The sequence below is a fragment of the Pseudophryne corroboree genome, chromosome 6 (assembly GCF_028390025.1).
Source record: "Pseudophryne corroboree isolate aPseCor3 chromosome 6, aPseCor3.hap2, whole genome shotgun sequence".
Classification (NCBI taxonomy): Eukaryota; Metazoa; Chordata; class Amphibia; order Anura; family Myobatrachidae; genus Pseudophryne; species Pseudophryne corroboree.
Window position 1 is genome coordinate 301,713,350 of NC_086449.1, and position 22,837 is coordinate 301,736,186.

A 22,837-nucleotide genomic window follows, 5' to 3' on the forward strand; every position below is an offset into this window, starting at 1 on the left:
CAGCGGACCACCCCAACGGTCCGACCACGCCTGCGTTGGCCGGACCGCACCCCCTGAACGTCCAGCCCCCTCCCGCCCAGCGACCACCTTTGTCTCAGTGGCGATCACTAGGCAACGACGGCTGCCATGCGCAGGCGCACTGCAGCGCCAGCGCATGTGCAGTTCCGACCCGATCGCTGCGACAAACTGCAGCGAGCGATCGGGTTGGAATGACCCCCTTGATTCTTTTGCCCCTATCTCCTCTGTCCCCCTCCGCGGCTCTAAACCCCAACTCTGCCACTACAAACTGATCCGTTTCCTGCAAAAATGCTCACACACTGCCAAGCATCTTTGGAGGAAATCTCGCTCTCTGGTGGACTTCCTCCATTTCAAGTTTATTTTCTCTTCATACAGTTCTGCCCTCTCCCTCACCAAGCAATCCTTTTTCCAATCACTCATCTCTTCTGTTCTCTAGCCCCTGCCTCCTCTTTGATACTTTCAACCTCCACTCCCTCCCTTACTGCCACTCACTTTGGCTCCTTCTCGGCCAAAATTGAAGCAATCCGTCATGAAATCTCCTCCCGTCTCCCCTCGATTGCCCCCACCATCCATTCCCTCCAGCCATACCACCTTGTATTCCTTCCGCCCCACCACAGACAAGGAAGACCACTCCCTCATCTTATCCTCTCCGCCCTCCACCTGCCCCCTGGATTCCCTCCCTTCCCTCTTCCTCACTGCCTGCTCCCACTTTGCTCATCTCTTCAACCTATCACTTCTACCGGCATCTTTCCTTCACCATTCAAACATGCTCTTGTCTCACCTATTCTTAAAAAACCCAACCTTGATCCTTCCTCAACTGCTAGCTAACGCTCCATCTCTCTTCTCCCATTTGCCTTCAAATTACTTGGATCAACAGCTACCTCTCTGACAACGCAATCCTTGATCCTCTTCAATCTGGCTTTCACCTCCTACACTCCACTGAAACTGCCCTTGTCAAAGTCACCAATTATCTGCTTTTGGCCAAATCCAGGGGTCACTTCTCTCTGCTCATCCTCCTGGACCTCTCTGCTGCCTTTGACACTGTGGATCATCCTCTCCTCCTCCATACCCTCCAAATCATTGGCCTCTCCAGCACTGTCCTTGCCTGGTTCACCTCTTACCACACTAACCGCTCCTTCTCGGTGTCTGCCTCCAGCTCCACCTCAACCCCTTCCATCCTTCCCATTGGTGTGTCCTGGGCCCCCTTCTTTTCTCCATGTACACCTCTTCCATGGGTGCGCTCATAAGTTCCTTCGGCTTTCAATACCACCTCTATGCTGACAATATGCAACTATACCTCTCCTCTCCTGACCTTACCCTCTCTGTCCTCTCTCGGGTATCCAGCTGCCTCTCTGCCATCTCCTCCTGGATGTCTGAGTGCTCTTTGAAGCTCAACATAGACAAAACCGAACTCATCATTTTTCCCCACATCCATGGTCTCCACCCTCCCTAATATCTCTGTCACTGTTCACAACACCATCATCCTCCCTGTTCCCCAACTCCGCTGCTTGGGCATCACTCTTGACTCCTCCCTCTCCTTCACCCCCCATGTTCAGTCTCTGGCTCAATCCTGTCGGTTCCAGCTACGCAACATCGCTCAGATCTGGCCGCTCCTCTCCCAGAGAGGAACTAAACTTATTATCCACTAATTGGTCATGTCACGGTTTGACTATTGCAACATTCTCACTGGCCCCCCATGCTCCCATCTCGCTCCCCAATCAGTTCTCAACTCCGCAGCTCGACTTATCTTCCTCTCCCGCGGCTCTACTTCTGCCACTCCTCTACGACAGAACCTGCACTGGCTACCATTTCCCTACAGAATACTCTTCAAACTCACCTACATACTCCCTCCTGCCCACTCCGGTCGGCCAGCGACCTTCACCCCTCCCCATCAGCATGTGCTGTAATGTTTATATCTTTAACATTCTTCCACTTATTTGCACTCACTGAACCCTTGGAATCACAAAGGGTCTGTGATTGGCCCATTGATTATAAGACTAGGACATCTCATAGGGCCAGTAGAGCCAAAAACAATTACTTGCCTACTCTCCTGGAATGTCTGGTAAACTCCAAAATTTTGATGGTTTCTCCTGGACTCCTACTTCACCAATAAAGGAGGTAAGGACAGGGCTCGATGTTGTGATTTGCAGTAAATCATAGTCATAGCCCCCGCCACCCCCGATTGCACGAATTGCATCACACCAGCACTGCGGGGAGCTGGCCATGATGATAATCCAGCTGCCGCACTCCTTACTCCTTTCCTCCCCGACAGGTCTCAAATGTGGGAAAGTATAGTGTAAAGTCAGGGAACAAGGAACAGTTATCCTCTGGGTGAAAACAGCCATTGAATAGCTTTGGTATACCCTATTAGTCTGGCTTCTCACCTGCAAACATGAAAGCTTCATTTTCACAACATTTGCTGGGTAGCATCATATAGAGTTAGCGTATGGTCCACAAAGTTGTACATAGATTTTAAGGGGAAGCATCAGTTATCAGATCAGAGCATCAGCGTGTTCATGCAACCCAAACTGTAAATTAACATAGGACTCCGTAATCAAGCTAGGGAGACAATACTACTCCAACACAGAGCTAACCGCTTAATAAACTATGTGAATACACTGAATTCATTCTGTGGCATTGCAATCACTAATAAGAGGATTGAAGAGAAATTGCTCTGGCTATGTGGGCTAAGTGTGGCCTTTAGATGTGAACAATTATCCAATATGGGTTGTAACTCTTATCTGAATTTGAAAACCGTCAGCATTTTATGCAGCATTGTACATTGCGACAGATAAACAGCAAAAAGAGATGGGCCACATCCTTTTGCTCTGTGTAGCAGCGATAGGCTTGTTATCCGTTGTGACCATACATATGGGTGGCTATATTCACTGAGATCTGTCCATTTAGTAGTTGGACTCAACAGCTAGTTGTTAACAGTAATTAAAGAGCAGGGTCGTATTAAGAGAGGAGGGGTCCATGTGCAGTCTCCATCTGGGCCCCCTCCACACTAGCCAGCAGCGTTGGTTGGTGCGCAGGTCTCCATGAAAAAGGTGAGGTGGCCATTTCCCAGCGGTTTTCCCTACTGTGCAAAGCACCTGGAAAAAATGTCAACCGTGAAATTTTCCCAGAGACCTGCGCACCACCTAGTATTCAGAATCACCATCGCTGCCATGGGACCCCAGAGAAGTATTGGAAAAGTGCGTGCAGAGTGGGCTGGGTGGGCCCCTTTGGACCCATGGGCCAGTGAGCACTACACCTATTATAGAGACGCCACTGGAGACAAGGATAATAATGTGACCCAGTATATGTCAGCTCCTTAGTTGTATTCAGAAAAGACATAACTATTCATGTGGATAAAACCGAAATATGTTTATTAAATAGCCTATTATATGGTGCAGAAAGCCAATCTGCTTTGATTGGGCTGGCTTATGTTAATCGGTATTCAGGAAATATGCAATACCTAAGGAATTTCCATCGTATAAGCAACAGCAATGGCTAGAAAGCATTAAAAACATGGTGATAAGTGCAGATTTTGTAAGTACCTGATACAATAGCCCTAAAATTGCCATAGATACATTTGAGTACAATGGCATCCATCCATACGTTTTTAAAACACATACACACATATACATGAAATTGTGTGTGTGTGTATATATATATATATACATATACACACACACATACATACACACATATATGTACATATATACAAATATGTGTACTCATACTTGCACATTCCTATGTGTGTATACAGTATATGTAAAATGCCTTAGAAATTTACAGCTTAAAAGAATGAGATGCTTCCTGTGACAGGTAACAACATTCTATACCAAGAATTGACATGGACCAGCCATATTCCAATATAAGACTATGCAACCGTGCAGCGCATACACATATTATCCAATACACAGTGCCTTTGGAGTTGGTCAGTTATTGATAATTAACACATACATTCTTACTGTATCCCACTTCAATCGGTAATAAATTTCCTCCATTGGTCAGTGAGGTGTTAGCAGCATATGAAACCGTTTCCTTCATCCATATGCACATGGAGAGAGGAACTGTGCATATTACTCATCTTCTTATAACTTAACATCAGTAAACACAAAAAAGGCACTTGCTATGGCAAACCCTTCACTCTGTTTAACCCTCATGCTACTGGAAAGGTTTGCAACACACTGCTCAGCAATGCATCATGGTCCATCAGGCAGCAATTAGTCCAAATATAGGATTAAACGCAATAAATAGCTTCCAGTTCAGTGCTTTGGTGTCCGTATTCTGCAGCGCTCAGCTGCCACTGAGGTGTCATTTGGTTTGGGCTTCTCAAGTAAATGTGCGGCCCTTTTCCCCATGTGACAGTGACAAGTTTCTGGAAGGCGGTAAATAGATAAGAGTTAAAAGAAAAAAAAAAAAAAAGAAAAAGTCCAGTCTCAGTTCTGCTACCAATCTTAGATCTTGGTGACATAATTATTAGGGAAGAGTCCTTGTTTGCCTCGTAGTCGGCCGGTCCACCACCCGGAGGTGTCTGCAAGTGGCAAGAAAGTTGTGCATTAGTAAAAGACATGCAAATACATATAGATATTAGATCATGTATATAGATTACTTGGGTATTGCCATATTTAGGCGCTTTATACCTAAAAATCTTCTTAGGTATGGAGCTCCAGATAAGCATGAACTTTTTTTCTTGATTCTAAACAAGAACAGAGACTATTTGCAAACAGAAGATGCGAGCAAAAGCAAAGAATATAGCTAGCTAGCCAATCTAGAGACAGAAAATGACAGCGGCCCTCATTCCGAGTTCTTCGCTCGCTAGCCGCTTTTCGCAGCATTACACACGCTAAGCCGCCGCCCTCTGGGAGTGTATCTTAGCTTAGCAGAATTGCGAACGAAGTATTCGCAATATTGCGAAAAGATTTTTCTGTCCAGTTTCTGAGTAGCTCGAGACTTACTCTTCCAGTGCGATCAGTTCAGTGCTTGTCGTTCCTAGTTTGACGTCACAAACACACCCAGCGTTCGCCCAGACACTCCCCCGTTTCTCCAGCCACTCCCGCGTTTTTCCCAGAAACGGCAGCGTTTTTTCACACACACCCATAAAACGGCCAGTTTCCGCCCAGAAACACCCACTTCCCGTCAATCACACTCCGATCACCAGAACGAAGAAAAAACCTTGTAATACCGTGAGTAAAATACCAAACTTCTTAGCAAATTTACTTGTCGCAGTGCGAACATTGCGCATGCGCAATTAGCGGAAAATCGCTGCGATGCGAAGAAAATTACCGAGCGAACAACTCGGAATGAGGGCCAGCATTCACTACTGGAAGCCAATCAGATTGGGAAAGAGAGGCACTGTATTCTTGTATATTCAGTATACACGGTCTCTATGTTTAACTCCCAATAGTTTTGGATGGGCAGTCACGATTATTACAGTACCATTCTTCAAAATTAGGTACACTTCGAATTTGTAGAGGTATATCATAAAAACAGAATTTAAATGTACACCTTTAAGGTCACTGGAAGTACCATATAAAAGGTAATTGATGGGCAACAGGCAGCTGACAGCATAAGAGTACATTAGATTAGAGCTGATGTGTCAGCATTTTGTGGCTGCAGGTTAGTGCAAAAGGAGGGAGAGAGCTTTAAGGTGCATATTAGTTAATATTGCTAATTTTCCCCCTTCTGAGCAATATTGACTAAAATATCTCAGAGTGTGTATGCTGCAAACGATGGCCGATGCGCGTTCCTGGTGGTCGTTAACAACCTCCTCTATGCATGCAGCTCAATTTTGGCTATGTCGGCCAAAACAGCATGTATCGTTTGTGGTATTGCTCAATGTGTACTATGGGGGTCATTCCGAGTTGTTCGCTCGTTGCCGATTTTCGCTATATTGCGATTAGTCGCTTACTGCGCATGCGCAAGGTTCGCAGAGCGCATGCGGTTAGTTATTTTACACAAAAGTTAGGTATTTTACTCACGGCATAACGAGGATTTTTCATCATTCTGGTGATCGGAGTGTGATTGACAGGAAGTGGGTGTTTCTGGGCGGAAACTGGCCGTTTTCTGGGAGTGTGCGAAAAAACGCTGGCGTTTCTGGGAAAAACGCGGGAGTGGCTGGAGAAACGGGGGAGTGTCTGGGTGAATGCTGGGTGTGTTTGTGACGTCAAACCAGGAACGAAACTGACTGAACTGATCGCAGTGTAGGAGTAAGTCTCGAGCTACTCAGAAACTGCTAAGAAATTTCTATTTGCAATTCTGCTAATCTTTCGTTCGCAATTCTGCTATACTAAGATACACTCCCAGGGGGCGGCGGCTTAGCGCGTGCAATGCTGCTAAAAGCAGCTAGCGAGCGAACAACTCGGAATGAGGGCCAATATCACTCATGGAGCGTATCGCACAGCGTGTATGCACCTTTAAAGGTAGTGCAGATCCTGGAGATGAGGACTGCAGTGCAGGAGGATGGAGTGGGCCTTAGATATAGTGCTGGTCTTGGAGATGGGGACTTAGTGCTGTTAGCACCATGTGATCGCTGCGATTCCTAGTCTTAAATGACAATGTAGGTGCACTTTTGGTCAATGTGGTATTAATTTGTGGTAGTTAATTAGAGGCCACTAGTTGTTAATTAGTGTTCGGTAGTTAAATATTCTATTACGGTGATTTGGAAAATAGAAAGCATGCCATAACTAAAACAGGGACCAATTAGACAAAATAAATACATGCATAAAAAACTGGTAGGGAGCACCAAGCATCTGTATGGTAATGCCTTAGCCAAAGGGCATAATATTGAAATGCCCACTGGTAGCGGTGCAAATCCGCCGATGTGTGCACAAAGGTGCACCATTGATCGGACACCGGCTGCACCATCAGACATTAGTGCAACCTTATGGTTACTGAGAATGTTTGTCAATACACAGCTGCTGATGCAGTCGAACTGCATCTTTCGCCGCAGTCCATGACACTGACCCGCACGCCACAGAATACCACCCCACAAGTCACTGCCCAGGAACGTGCTCAAAAATCTCATGGATCTCCATGTTATTCCGTTCTGCGTTTCCCAGTGGTAACCATGCTCAGAACATCTCGGACACAGGTGCGGAAGAAAAAAAGGAGATTTATGGTAGACTTACCATAGTTAAAACTCTTTCTGCGAGGTACACTGGATTCCACAGGGAATACATTGGGGTGTAGAGATGGATCTTGATCCAGAGGCACCAACAGGCTAAAGCTTTAGACTGTCCCAGCATTGCGGGGCCTCCTCTATAACCCCACCTCCAGGCACTGTGAGCTCAGTTTTGTTAACCAGTCCAATGCAGAAGCAGGTAAAAGAGAAATCAGATGTTAGTCACATAGAAACACGTTCTCACGACAGGAGAAGGGACTAGCAGCTAATGCCATACAAACCCACAGAAGCTAAGTGTGTCAGGGTGGGCGCCCTGTGGAACCCAGTGTACCTCGCAGAAAGAGATTTAACTATGGTAAGTCTACCATAAATCTCCTTTTCTGCAGCGGGGTATACTGTATTCCAAAGGAATATGTCCTAAGCAGTTCCTCAAGGGAGGGGACGCACCTTAGCGGTTATGAGAACCCAGCGTCCAAAGGAAACATCCTGGGTGGCGGAAGTATCAAAGGCATAGAACCTAATGAACGTGTTTACTGAGGACCATGTAGCCGCTTTGCACAATTGTTCTGCGGACGCGCCACGGTGGGCCGTCCAAGAAGGTCCAACAGACCGAGTAGAATGGGACTTATTAGCAGCTGGAGCTGGGACCCCAGCCTGCGCATAAGCTTGTGCAATCACCATTCTAATCCACCTGTTCAAGGTTTGCTTATATGCAGGCCAGCCACATTTGTGAAAACCAAATAGTACAAAAAGGGCATCTGACCTCCTAATAGAGGTAGTTCTCTCCAAGTATATACGGAGAGCCCTTACCACATCCAAAGACCGCTCTTTGGAGGACAAGTCAGAAGAGATGAAGGCCTGAACCACAATCTCTTGGTTTAGGTGAAACGATGACACCACCTTAGGTAAATAACCAGGGTGAGTTCGAAGAACTGCTCGGTCACAATGAAATCTCAAAAGGGTGGACGACAGGACAAAGCACCCAAGTCCGATACCCTCCTAGCAGAGGCAATAGCCAATAAGAAAAGGACCTTAGCCGTAAGCCATTTAAGGTCCACTGACTCAAGAGGTTCAAATGGAGACTCTTGCAGCGCATTCAGGGCAACAGACAAATCCCATGGAGCCACAGGAGGGACATAGGGAGGCTGAATCCGCAGTACGCCCTGAGTGTATGTATGAATGTCAGGTATAGACGCAATTTTTCTCTGAAACCACACCGACAAGGCAGATGTGAACCTTTAGGGAGGCCAGACAAAGTCCTAAATCCAGGCCTTGTTGTAGAAAATCCAGAAGTCTGGAAGTACTAAACTTGTAAGCATCGTAATTCTTAGCAGCACAACAGGTGAAGTAAGAATTCCAGACCCTATAATAAATCCGTGCAGAGGCCAGCTTGCGGGCATTTAGCATAGTTTGGATAACTGCCTCGGAGAATCCTTTGGCTCTCAGGAGTGAAGCGTCAAGAGCCACGCCGTCAAAGCCAGTCTGGCCAGGTCCGCATAGACACAAGGGCCCTGAACGAGGAGGTCTGGGCATTGAGGAAGTAGAAGAGGACGCTCTATCAACAGACCCTGCAGGTCTGAGAACCAATACCATTTGGGCCACACTGGAGCGACTAGAAGTAGTATTCCTCCTTCTTGCTTGAACTTCCGCAGTATCCTGGGCAGAAGTGGCACTATAGGGAACACGTGGGCAGCCGAAAGTTCCATGGAAATGCCAGTGCGTCCACGAATGCTGCTAGAAGATTCCTTGTTCTCGATCCGAAGACCGGAACTTTGTGATTGTGTCGAGACGCCATCAGGACTACATCTGGAAGAACCCACTTGTCCAGTAGGAGTTGAAAGACTTCCTGATGAAGACTCCACTCTCGCATGCATGTCCTGATGACTGGATATCCGCTTTCCAGTTGAGGACTCCCAGAATGAACACTGCCGAAATTGCTGGCAGATGGCGTTCCGCCCAACAAAGAATTTTTTACACTTCCATCATTGCCATGCGGCTTCGAGTGCCACCTTGACGGTTTATGTACGCCACCGTGGTGGCGTTGTCTGATTGTACTTGAACAGGCCTGTTCTGTATCAAAGGCAGGGCAAGAGTCAAAGCATTGAACACTGCCTGCAATTCCAGAATGTTTATCAGGAGGAGAGATTTCTCCTTTGTCCACCAACCCTGGAGAGAGTGTTGCTCCAGCACCGCGCCCCAACCCCGCAGACTGGCGTCCGTAGTCAGTAGGACCCAGATGGAGATCCAGAAGGGACGGCCCTTGCTCAATTGCTGGTCCTGTAGCCACCAGCTTAGTGACAGACGAACCTCCGGAGTCAAAGATATCATTTGAGACCTGATCCGATGAGGCAGGCCATCCCACTTAAAAAGAATTAACCTCCATAGAGGGCGGGAATGAAATTGAGCGTACTCTACCATGTCGAAAGCCGACACCATGAGGCCTAGTACTTGCATTTGCATCGCCGAGTGTATTGACACTCTTGGGCGAGAGAGGAAGTATCTGATCCTGTCCTGAAGTTTCAGGACTTTCTCTGGAGACAGAAACAGTCTTTGGCTGTGTGTGTCCAGCAGTGTCCCCAGGTGCACCATGCTTCGAGCAGGGACCAGCGAGGACTTCTTCCAGTTGACGAGCCACCCGTGGGCTTGTAGGAAGGGTACCGTCAGTTGCAGATGACTGAGGAGGACATCTTGGGAGTTTGCCAGGATCAGCAAGTCGTCCAGATATGGCAGGATCCTGATTCCCTGACGACGGAGATGAGCTGTCATACGGCCATAACCTTGGTGAAGATCCGAGGGGCTGTGGCCAGTCCAAACGGCAGAGCCTGGAACTGATAGTGAAGGTTGCCAATCAGTGACGTGCGGTGGGGTGAGGCAGAGCCTTTCCTGCCATACTATCGTTTGATTACTGTATAAAGTATATAAAAAATACAAAGAATATGTTAGAAATATCTTCTTTGTGTTATTCTAATCATTTGTATAGCCAAAACTGTGGAGTAAAAAGTGTATGGCAGGTGAGGCAGTGCCTCACCTGTGGATCTTTTCCGCACATCTCTCATCAAAACTCACCAAATTTCCAGGAGTTTATACTGCTGCATCTCTGGATGCCCAGATGTACCGTTTGGCTCATATATTGTGTGTAAATCTGGCTCTTGTGCTAGCCAGTGCCTCCTGAGTCATTTAGCTCACCGCACGTCCCTGTTGCCAATAGCAAACCGCGGATATTGCTGATGCGATATGGCAATAGGTATATGCAGATAGGCATCTTGTATATCCAGGGAGACCATGTAGTCTCCAGGTTCCATGGCCAGTACAATTGAGCGCAGTGTTTCCATGCAAAACTTGGACACTCACAAATTTGTTCAGTGATTTCAGGTTGAGTATAGGCCAGAAAGACCCACTGGGTTTTGGGACTAGAAACAGGATCGAGTAGTATCCTCTGCCTCTCTGGGACAGAGGTACCGGCACTACCATGAGGGAACGCACAACCAGTTGTAGAGCTTGCGCCTTCTACGGATCTGAAGGAATAACCATCATGTAGAACTGGCGAGGGGGATGTCTCTTGAAAGAGACTGCGTACCCGTGAGAGACAACTTCTCGCACCCTTGGGTCTGAAGTGGACTTTAACCAGACCTGGGTGAACTGTAGAAGTTGGCTTCCCACCCTGGGATCCCCCAGGGGGAGGCCCGCCCCGTCATGCAGCAGGCTTGTCTTGTTTGGAAGCAGGCTGACGCGGAGCCCAGGATTGTTATGCTTAGGGCTTAGTGGTTTTGGGAGCACGAGCTTGTCACAGCTATGCCTGACTTTTGCTTTCCCTTGAGGTTGAAAGGAACGAAAAGTGGTACTCTTTGCCTTCTGTGCAGAAGTTAGTATTCGGGAGAAAAGCAGTCTTAGCAGTCACTAAGTCAGTCACAATCTTATTCAGATTTTCCACAAAGAGGATGTGTCCCTTAAAAAGGGAGTACCTCCAATGTCTTTTTGGAGTCCAGGTCCACCTTCCGTGACCTCAACCATAGAATTCGGCGAGCCAGGATGGACGTAGTCGAAGCCTTGGCCACTATTACTTCTGCTTCAGAGGACGCCTCCTGAATATAATGGGAGGCGGTGGTAATATGAGACAGATATTGTCCGGCAGTGTCAGATATATCCTGAGGCAGCAACTCCTCTATTGCCTGAACCCATGCTTCAATTCCTTTTGCGGCCCAGGAGGCTGCTATAGTGGGTCTAAGTACAGCACCTGTAAGGGAGTAAATAGATTTCAGGCACCCTTTCACACGCTTATCTGTAGGTGAGGCGACAGTGGCGACAGGTAGAGTAGATGACACCAAAAGACGGGTGGCATGGGAATCCACTGGTGGTGAATTTTCTCACTTGTTACACAACTCAGCAGGGAGAGGATAACGAGATAGCATCTTTTTAGACAGGGAGAATTTCTTTCCTGGAGAAGACCAGGGTTCCTGACGTATGTCTACTAAATGGTCAGAATGCGGTAAGACCACTTTAGCTACCTTCTGACGTTTAAACTTATCGGGTTTCTTATATGCAGTAGTGGGATCTACATCATCTCGATTTGTAGAATAAGCTTAATAGCCTTCACTAGGTCAGGGACATCAACCTGAGTTGTAGGTTCCTCGTCAGAAGCAACTGTGTCAGTGTCTGACGGATCAGTATACTCCCCATCCTCATCAGAAGTATCATCTGATATATTAGTGGATTGTGAGGAGGAAGCGGCCCGCTTAGATGACCCCTTGAACCCTGGGGGACGTGGGGTATGCTTTTGTATAACCAAGGATTGATTCAATTGTTGTATCTGGGTAGACAGAGTATCCGCCCAGGGCGGATTTACCACAGGGACAATATGTTGCTGCAATGGCAGAGGAGGTCCCATAGGGAGCGTAAGTCGTGTCACAAGCATTTTGAGCATAGTTGAGAACGCTGCCCAAGTTGGTTCCTGATTGGTTACAGGAGCTGCGGACTGACTGGGAGATGTATGGCACATATTACACAGACCATCATTCAAAGCTTCCCCCTCAGGAATATCCCTGGCGCATGATACAGAGAGTCAGTGGATTTCCCGCACTTTGTGTTAGACATTTTAGTGAATGCAACTGCAGAACGTATGAGTACGATACAGCCAGAGTACTATACCTGCGAATAAATCCCCTAGTATGTGACAGCGCACACAGTACACAACACCAGCATCTAAATCTGGTACTATGTGACTGCGTACACAGTACACACCAGCGAATAAATCCGGTATGAGGTGACTGAGTACACAGTAGAATACACTTAACAGTAAATACTGTGTAGCACTATATACGAGACCCTGACGCACCTAGTCCTAGGGCACGGAATACAGTGATAGATATAACTGGGATACACTGAAAGTGAAATCCACTCAGCAGGTACAGGCACACACAATCACAGTGACAATGCAGATAATTATTTTAGTAAGACAATAAAACTACACTGGACTAGTATATATATATATATATATATATATATATATATATATATATATATATATATATATATATACACACACACACACACACACACAGGTTGAGTATCCCATATCCAAATATTCCGAAATACGGAATATTCCGAAATACGGACTTTTTGGAGGGAGAGTGAGATAGTGAAACCTTTGGTTTTTGATGGCTCAATGTATACAAACTTTGTTTAATACACAAAGTTATTAAAAATATTGTATTAAATGACCTTCAGGCTGTGTGTATAAGGTGTATATGAAACATAAATGAATTGTGTGAATGTAGACACACTTTGTTTAATGCACAAAGTTATAAAAAATATTGGCTAAAATTACCTTCAGGCTGTGTGTATAAGGTGTATATGTAACATAAATGCATTCTGTGCTTAGATTTAGGTCCCATCACCATGATATCTCATTATGGTATACAATTATTCCAAAATACGGAAAAATCCCATATCCAAAATGCCTCTGGTCCCAAGCATTTTGGATAAGGGAGACTCAACCTGTATATATATATATATATATATATATATATATATATATATATATATATATATACTGCTCAAAAAATAAAGGGAACACTAAAATAACACATCCTAGATCTGAATGAATGAAATATTCTTATTAAATACTTTGTTCTTTACATAGTTGAATGTGCTGACAACAAAATCACACAAAAATTATCAATGGAAATCAAATTTATTAACCCATGGAGGTCTGGATTTGGAGTCACCCTCAAAATTAAAGTGGAAAAACACACTACAGGCTGATCCAACTTTGATGTAATGTCCTTAAAACAAGTCAAAATGAGGCTCAGTAGTGTGTGTGGCCTCCACGTGCCTGTATGACCTCCCTACAACTCCTGGGCATGCTCCTGATGAGGTGGCGGATGGTCTCCTGAGGAATCTCCTCCCAGACCTGGACTAAAGCATCCGCCAACTCCTAGACAGTCTGTGGTGCAATGTGGCGTTGGTGGATGGAGCGAGACATGATGTCCCAGATGTGCTCAATTGGATTCAGGTCTGGGGAACGGGCGGGCCAGTCTATAGCATCAATGCCTTCATCTTGCAGGAACTGCTGACACACTCCAGCCACATGAGGTCTAGCATTGTCTTGCATTAGGAGGAACCCAGGGCCAACTGCACCAGCATATGGTCTCACAAGGGGTCTGAGGATCTCATCTCTGTACCTAAAGGCAGTCAGGCTACCTCTGGCGAGCACATGGAGGGCTGTGTGACCCCCCAAAGAAATGCCACCCCACACCATTACTGACCCACTGCCAAACCGGTCATGCTGGAGGATGTTGCAGGCAGCAGAACGTTCTCCTTGGCGTCTCCAGACTCTGTCACGTCTGTCACATGTGCTCAGTGAGAACCTGCTTTCATCTGTGAAGAGCACAGGGCGACAGTGGCGAATTTGCCAATCTTGGTGTTCTCTGGCAAATGCCAAACGCCCTGCACGGAGTTGGGCTGTAAGCACAACCCCCACCTGTGGACGTCGGGCCCTCATACCACCCTCATGGAGTCTGTTTCTGATCGTTTCAGTAGACACATGCACATTTGTGGCTTGCTGGAGGTCATTTTGCATGGCTCTAGCAGTGCTCCTCCTGTTCCTCCTTGCACAAAGGCGGAGGTAGCGGTCCTGCTGCTGGGTTGTTGCCCTCCTACGGCCTCCTCCACGTCTCCTGATGTACTGGCCTGTCTCCTGGTAGCGCCTCCATGCTCTGGACACTACGCTGACAGACACAGCAAACCTTCTTGCCACAGCTCGCATTGATGTGCCATCCTGGATGAGCTGCACTACCTGAGCCACTTGTGGGGGTTGTAGGGAGGTCATTCAGGCACGTGGAGGCCACACACACTACTGAGCCTCATTCTGACTTGTTTTAAGGACATTACATCAAAGTTGGATCAGCCTGTAGTGCAGGCCTGGCCAACCTGTGGCTCTCCAGATGTTGTGAAACTACACATCCCAGCATGCCCTGCCACAGTTTTAGCCTTCCCTAATAGCAAAACTGTAGCAAAGCATGATGGGACTTGTAGTTTTACAACAGCTGGAGAGCCACAGGTTGGCCAGGCCTGCTGTAGTGTGTTTTTCCACTTTCATTTTGAGTGCGACTCCAAATCCAGACCTCCATGGGTTAATAAATTTGATTTCCATTGATAATTTTTGTGTGATTTTGTTGTCAGCACATTCAACTATGTAAAGAACAAAGTATTTAATAAGAATATTTCATTTATTCCGATCTAGGATGTGTTATTTTAGTGTTCCCTTTATTTTTTTGAGCAGTGTATATATAAAACAATGAGACCGGATGTATATATCAGAATACTCGTACAGTATATTCTGGCACAGGTACACTTGTTCTTGGGTGTAGTATGGTATGCCGGCAGCCGGGCTCCCGGCGAACAGCATACCGGCGCCGGGAGTCCCGACCGCCGGCATACCGACAGCGTGGCGAGCGCAAATGAGCCCCTTGCGGGCCACGCTATTTTATTCTCCCTCCAGGGGGGTCGTGGACCCCCACGAGGGAGATAAAGTGTCGGGATATCGGCTGTCGGGATTCCGGCGCCGGTATACTGTGCGCCGAGATCCCGACAGTCGGCATACTGAAGACCACCACTTGTTCTTAACTAACGCGGTCTTATTATTGACATGTACAATACTTAAGTGTTTGTAAAAATCACAGTGCTGATGTACAGGCGGATTTACAGAGGAGACCTTGCCCTGCAGTCCCGGAGACCAGTCACAGCTATTCAGAAAAGATGGCGCCCAGCGTCTCAGTCAGGGAGTGAGGGAGAGTGTGAGGTAGCTCCAGGACGGGAACACCAGCAGTAGATGGCGCCCGGAGCTGGGGGAGGGACTACAGGTCAAGCGCCTTATCCCCTATGCTGGTCCTCACCACCGGTTACTATGGAGCCTTATTAAAACGGATATTTTGCTATCTGACCTGTGCTCCCAAGCCCTGGTGGATATAGTGAGGTCCCTGCAGGGCCACAGTGTCCACGCCAGCGTTGCGGTCCGTCTCCTTAGACTGCGACCGGCACGCAATTTAATGGCGGGTCCCGCCTGGGGGACCCTCTTACCTCCACCCTTAGTAGCAGCCACCCGATCCAGGAGAGCGCCTCCGGTGGTGTGCCTAGGAATCGGACCGCCTCCGCTGCAAGTACCCGGGAACCGAGCCAGTGGGAGTATGCGACGCTGCTGGGGAGGTAATGAAGCCGCAGCACAGTATGTCACACTGGCATATTAAGTGCTGCAGCCCTTGAAGTCTTCTAAAAAGCTTTTTCAGGGCTGCCTACTGCAGCCCCCCTGTTAAAGTGACCTGCTTATGCAGGCACCAACTCTAAAACTGAGCTCACAGTGCCTGGAGGCGGGGTTATAGAGGAGGCCCCGCAATGCATCCTGGGACAGTCTAAAGCTTTAGCCTGTTGGTGCCTCTGGATCAAGATCCATCTCTACACCCCAATGTATTTCCTGTGGAAATCAGTGTACCCCGCTGCAGATACATAGGTTACTTTTGCCCTGTTTTACTTGCGTCCACCTCTCAATCACCCCCAAAGTCACATGGCAAATTTATACACAATATTAAACTGTAATGAGCGGTCATACACATAAGAAAGAATAGTGTCTGGACAATGTAATTACTAAATTCAAAAGTTGCTTTTACCATGTAGCAATTCATGGAAAAAGCGTAATACAAACACAAAAAAAAACAGAAAACATTTATTTCAGTTAAATAGGAGCATTGGTCTTCCCCTTCCCCCACTTCACATACAGCAGCACACTAATGGCTTGTGTGGAAGAGGTCCAGTCGCAACAAGCCAATCAGAAGTGGATGCCAATCATCATCATCAGTGTATATTATGAACACCCTCTTACAATACTCAGTTTATACATAATGACTCTTCCCAACACCGCTCTCCTTCCTACATCATGCCTGTCCAGGAATCCCAAGTGTACGATGCAACAATATTTGCATACATATGTGTGTGTACACATTTTTGGTATACATGCGTATTGCAGAAATGCACATTTCATACAAATAATGCAAATAAAACCGATATATATTTCCAACTCTAAAAGAACTCCATAATGTATATTGTGGGCCGGTAGAAACTAAAAGAAGTGTTAAAGCAAATGTAATGTAAACCCATTTTTTTGCTGTACTATAACAGATGCTGCCCGAAACCTGGTAGATAAAGTCCTGTAGAGAATCCTTGACTCATTGAATAAATTAATTACTTCCGTTATATTTAGTGTTTAATTACACAAAATTATACTGCTGCATAGTCAGAGAGAAATTCTGAATATGACATAGGGCTCACAATATCTAGCAGACAGAAAGGGGAGATGTATTAAACCTTGGAGAGAGATAAAGGGGAGATAAAGTAACATTTACAGGCTAGATGCATCATGGCTTGGAAAGTGATAAAATGGAGAGTGAAAAAGTATCAGCCAATCAGCTCCTAACTGCCATGTCACAGGCTGTGTTTAAAAAATGGCAGTTATGAGCTGATTGGCTGGTACGTTTTCACTCTCCATTTTATCACTTTCCAAGCGATGATGCATCTGGCCCTAAGTTTGAATAATGACAGGCTGAGGCTGATTGGTTGGTACTTTATATTTCTCAACTCTCTCGCCAAGATTTAATAAATCTTCCCCAGAGTGTGATTGTGTGCAACAAATTATTACCTTCTTTGATAATCTCTATGATGTCATTAGCATTAAAGCTGAGCTCATCTGTGTCTTGTGCATCATACGCATACAGGGCCTTACACTGCGGCACGTGGGGTTTGGGTTTTGGCTGAGGTTTAGGTCTTCCACCTCCTGGACTCGGTCGGTTTGTTGTCTGCCGACGTACACTGTAAGAATGAAATAAAAAAGAAAAGCAATGAGAAAACATACAGCAAAGCATTGTGGGATTTGCTGCCTGCTATGAGCTCCACTATCTAATAATTGCAGATAAAATACAGTACAAAGATGGCCAGGAGATGGGGCTGTTTTACAGGTATCAGACGTTTCTAAAAGGCTGTAATTTGTCGCTGTGCAGAATCCAGAGTCTAAGGCATCACAGGTTGAAGGGTTGGACGCTGCTCATTCTGCATGTCAATAGAATAGTTTGCATTTAAATATGTATTTTTTTAGTACAGGTTGAGTATCCCATATCCAAATATTCCGAAATACGGAATATTCCGAAACATGGAATTTTTTGAGCGAGAGTGAGATAGTGAAACCTTTGTTTTCTGATGGCTTAAAGTACACAAACTTTGTTTAATACAAAAAGTTATTAAAAATATTGTATTAAATGACCTTCAGCCTGTGTGTATAAGGAGTATATGAAACAAATGAATTGTGTGAATGTACACACGCTTTGTTTAAGGCACAAAGTTATTAAAAATATTGGCTAAAATGACCATCAGGCTGTGTGTATAAGGTGTATATGAAACATAAATGCATTCTATGCTTAGACTTGGGTACCATCGCCATGATATCTCACTATGGTATGCAATTATTCCAAAATACGGAAATATCCGATATCCAAAATGCTTGTGGTCCCAAGCATTTTGGATAAGAAATACTCAACCTGTATATGAATAGTTTAGTATTTACATATTAGAACATTTACCATTATTATGTTAGTGGTGAGTAATTTACAAATAATTTTATTAAGATGGAATGCTGTGGAGCTGGAACTAAAGAGAGCTACAATGTAAGAGGGCAGCAATATGTAACCCATACTATATTGCACTCTAAAAGGTCTTATACGTTTCACTTAACAGCTTCACAGAGACTGTGGCTTCCGATTGGTCCTTCACGTGATCCTGAAACTAATAGAAATCGTACTATCATCTGTTGCGTTACTATAGTGATCAACGCCACAACACAAGAGTAGGGAAAAACAACTGGCCAAAATTCAAACTCACATCCTACATGACTGGACGCTAAGCACATGAGAAAATAGAGAATGACATGCATGATAGACAGCACATGCTAGGCACAGTGGTACTATAGTAACATGACGTAGTTGATGACAGATCGATACAACTGTATTCAACTTACTGAATTTGTGGAGAATTATTCCTGGATATATAACCGGTCTACTATCAGAAAGTTTAATATACAAATAATGTATTCTCACAGAGTATTCCATGGAGCACAAACTGAGTAAGAACTAGTCCAGGCCCTGGGTTATGCTATTATAATTAAGTTGAGAATAAAATAGCCCATAGGTTCAATATGTTAAATTAGGATAGAATGATGTCCCTTATATTCCTTATACTGTATGGGGTGGTTGAGGTTAACTCCTTAATTCAGTACACAGATACTGAATATATTACGGTAGTATATCACTTAGTTCAACTAATATTAAAAGTGGAGGGCTCCAAATTATAGATCACATTCCCCCTCTCACACATGGGGGTGATCACCCCAAATTACTATTACAATATGAGTCAAGGTGGGCCTTTAGGGTCGATTCAGTGGTTCCTAAAAGGTTAAATGAAACCCTTGGTCTACAAGGTTTCTTATAATTCCTTTTTCCTTTATCTTGAGTGTTTTGCCATTTTTTAGTACAGTTAGAATTACCCTATATAGTAACACAGATGGTATCAGCATTGAGCAAGAAATAGATTCTATACATAGAATAATCATCCAGCTATACATTGCTACTTGTGTTCTGTATGTATTTATGTTTATCTGTCAGCAGTATGGCACTGATGTGCACTCAGTTTGTTTTCATTCACGGTTGTGTCTTTGAGGACAGGTGTCGGGTCCATGACGCTGACACTAGCAGATGGTGAGCACCAGTCCATGACGAGATGAGTGTGGGAAGTTGGCTTGTGTTCTGGATGCCACAGAGCACTCTTGGTAATAGGGAGCACAGAGAAGGCTAATGATGCTACAGCAGTGATAGGCAGCCTGGTACACTTCTGGGGCTGCACGGGTACTCTCTAGCCATGAAGAGGCTGCCCGTAATCTCAGAAATAATTTGAAATAAAACAAAGGCTCCTATCTGTAAAAACATACCAGCAGGCATTTTACACTAGCATTACAAGTTATAACAAACAGATAGGACAAGAAAGCAGTAAGGAAATGACAGCGCAGGTAAAGGTTCAGTGTTACACATGTGTCTCTAGGGCAGAGGTGGGCAATAAGCGAACATCCAGCTGTTATTGAACTACACACCCCAGTATTCCCTGCAACCATTTTAGCATGGCCAAATAGCAAAACTGTTGCAGGGCATGCTGGGATGCGTAGTTCAACAACAAACTGAAGGCCACTTATTGCCCCACCCCTGCTCTAGGGCTTCCTGGTGCCTCTCACTATGTTAGAGATAATGCAGGTTACAGATTTCCAGTGGAAAAAAAGTGTCCAGGCAATACACTGATAGAGCAAGATAAGCAATGTATTTAGTATATACTGCGAGAGGATGTACATGTAAGCCAAAAAGTCATAGAAAAGGTAAGAACGTCATTAGAGCAAATTGCTTTCACTTTTGCATTAATCCACTTTCTACTACAATTTTGAAATTAATCTGAATTGAAATTTCACGAACCACAAGCATCACTCACATTACCCTACAATCAACATTGGCTGCTGTGTAGATGTACGTGTCTAAACACACATACAGTATACAATGAATTTACAGCTACGTAGCAATAAATATAATATTCTGATTTTGAAGTTTAGCAACGTGTCATATCCTGCATGACTTTCATACTCACTCTCTCTATATATTTTTTCTTTTTTCTTCCTGTTCTAACTTATCAACCAGTTTTTACAGCGTATGTATAATTTCATTGCCCAAGCTGTTTTTCGTGTGTAATATTTGTTTCATGGCACATTTTTATAGCGAGCTGTGGTTTTTGCACTGCTGCCTTACTGTAGTTAAATCAACATTGTCTCAGTATTAAAACATCAAGCTGGTTAGCCCCAGCTGCCGAGTACAAAGAGTCTTTGACTTACATTGGCCAATTTTACTGTGGTCTCTTGTTTTGCTTCACAGTGCAACCATGTCTCCGCTTACTGCACTGCAGAAAACCCTGATCATATAATCTTACTCTAAACTGCAATGTCATTAAGAGCTTTTCTGCTGTCTTCGGTATAGAGAAAGACAAAAAGCACATCCTTCAAACGGAATCTGGTGCCAAATAAATATTTCTAATTAATCTTAACTCTTTATTTGTAAAAATGTACCTATACAGTATTTCATTTATACAGACAGGATTCAGTGGGCTTGGTTCAAGGAGAGCTCTCGTAGTGGGGGAAGGGAAAAACTTGGTAAATTATAAAATATATGGGTTGAAATACATAGAGGTAGATAGTTATAGTGATCAGATTCTAGGGCAAATAAAGTAGCGGTGATGTCTGCAAGGTGGTTATACCTACTGTTTTTCTGCCACTTCGCGGCCACCAAGCCGTTAAGGTGCACAGGAAAACATGCACTTTGTGTTACCGGAATTTTTGGGGATGCCCACATTTCAGACAATTGAATTCTGCCCTAGATGTAATTTCTCTGTTGGTCTTGATTGACAACTTGCTTTTTTTTGCTTTTTTTATCATAGGTTTCTGACTAGAAAAAAAATTAAATGACAGCTAAAAGTTGTCCAATAAAATGTGCCACTGACTCTGGATTCCAATAAATTGTGCCACTGACAGTGTAGTACATATTATTGGAATCCACAGACTCTGTATTCCAATAAATTGTGCCACTGACTGTGGATTCCAATAAAATGTGCCACTGACTTTGGATTCCAATAAAATGTGCCACTGACTTTGGATTCCAACAAAATGTGCCATTGACTGTGGATTCCAATAAAATGTATTACTGACTCTGGATTCCAATAAAATGTGCCACTGATTCTGGATTCCAATAAAATGTGCCACTGACTGTGGATTCCAATAAAATGTATTACTGACTCTGGATTCCAATAAAATGTGCCACTGATTCTGGATTCCAATAAAATGTGCCACTGACTCTGGATTCCAATAAAATGTGCCACTGACTCTGGATTCCAATAAAATGTGCCACTGATTCTGAATTCTAGAGAAACTTCAGATTCTAACACTCCGTCATCTAATCAAAGCAGAGTACACTGCCTCACCAATGCTTTCCCTAGTTCCCCCTCTGCTCGCTAATGCTAATTTCACCTTTTATGATGAAAACACAATTTTTTCCCTGAGAAACAGGACAATGTAATGCTTATGTAGTAAGTGTATGAATACATAGGCCTAAAAATGTTAAAGGGTCTTTCACACTCTATCAACATGCTGTGCATAGCACAATGCTCACAATTGTATGTTTCCCGATTCAACAAGGTCAGCATTGAAAGAATATCAGATAGCCTTGCTGAAAGCTTTGTTAGCTTCCGTTCAGCCCTTCAATCTAAACAGCAGGGGCCTCAGAAGTCACCCATCCGCTTTGCTCTAAATCCCATGGACCTTATCAATCAAAAATGTCTAGAGACCAGCAAAGTGTTTCTTAAACTTAATAATTAACAATGGACTTAAGATTGATAAGAATCCCCCAAAAAAATTAAACTTGCAAGATGTCATACACCAGAAAACATACAGAGAAGCCGTATATATTTTTATGTGTAAATGTGGTCCTATCAAATATGCTCATACATTGGGCCCCTCATTCCATATTTGAATCCCCATCAGTACCTGCACAAGTGCTTTGCTCAAATGAGAACATCTAAAAAGAAATTGTGCCAGTCACCCCTTGAAGTTCATTACAGTATCCCACAGAAGCAGGCACTGCTATGGTCAGCCTGCCTTGTCCAGGGAATGCTACTACAGCTAATCAAGGACATCTTGCCACACAAGTCCATAGTTATGTCCACGCAATTGTGCAAAAGTAAGTAAGTGATGTCATAAGAGGTGAAGAACCCGTTTTTACAATATTTATACACCTTTTATTTCAGCTCCTAAATAAGTTGAGAAGAAAAGCAGAACAGTATGCTGCTCAGAGATAACAGGGTTCATTGTCTACATCTCTACAAGGAATTTCCTAGAAAAGTACTTTACATCATATAGCAAGAGACAAAAAGTGATCATTTTCAATCCCAGTAAGGAATAACTTGTTTCATAATGCACAAATTACAATGGACGTTTTGCCACAGGGTGGCAGTCTCTGCCACAAAGCGAAGATCTTTCTGCATGCATAGGCCATGAAAGAAACCCTGTTGGAAACGTATTAGTATTCATTA

The 22,837-nt window shown here is 44.6% G+C and overlaps 1 protein-coding gene across 2 annotated transcripts in view; it reads right to left on the reverse strand.

Moving 5' to 3' along the window:
- Positions 1-3,362: 3,362 nt before the first annotated feature.
- The window catches only part of MYO1E (myosin IE), a 347,330-nt gene continuing 327,855 nt past the window's right edge, over positions 3,363-22,837 (reverse strand). For both annotated transcript variants that reach the window (XM_063926190.1, XM_063926191.1), the window contains 2 exons: positions 17,319-17,488; positions 3,363-4,543 (listed from right to left, as the gene is read on the reverse strand). In XM_063926190.1, coding sequence (XP_063782260.1) covers positions 4,467-4,543; positions 17,319-17,488 — 247 coding nt within the window. In that variant the 3' untranslated portion in view covers positions 3,363-4,466. The remainder of the gene's footprint in view (positions 4,544-17,318; positions 17,489-22,837) is intronic.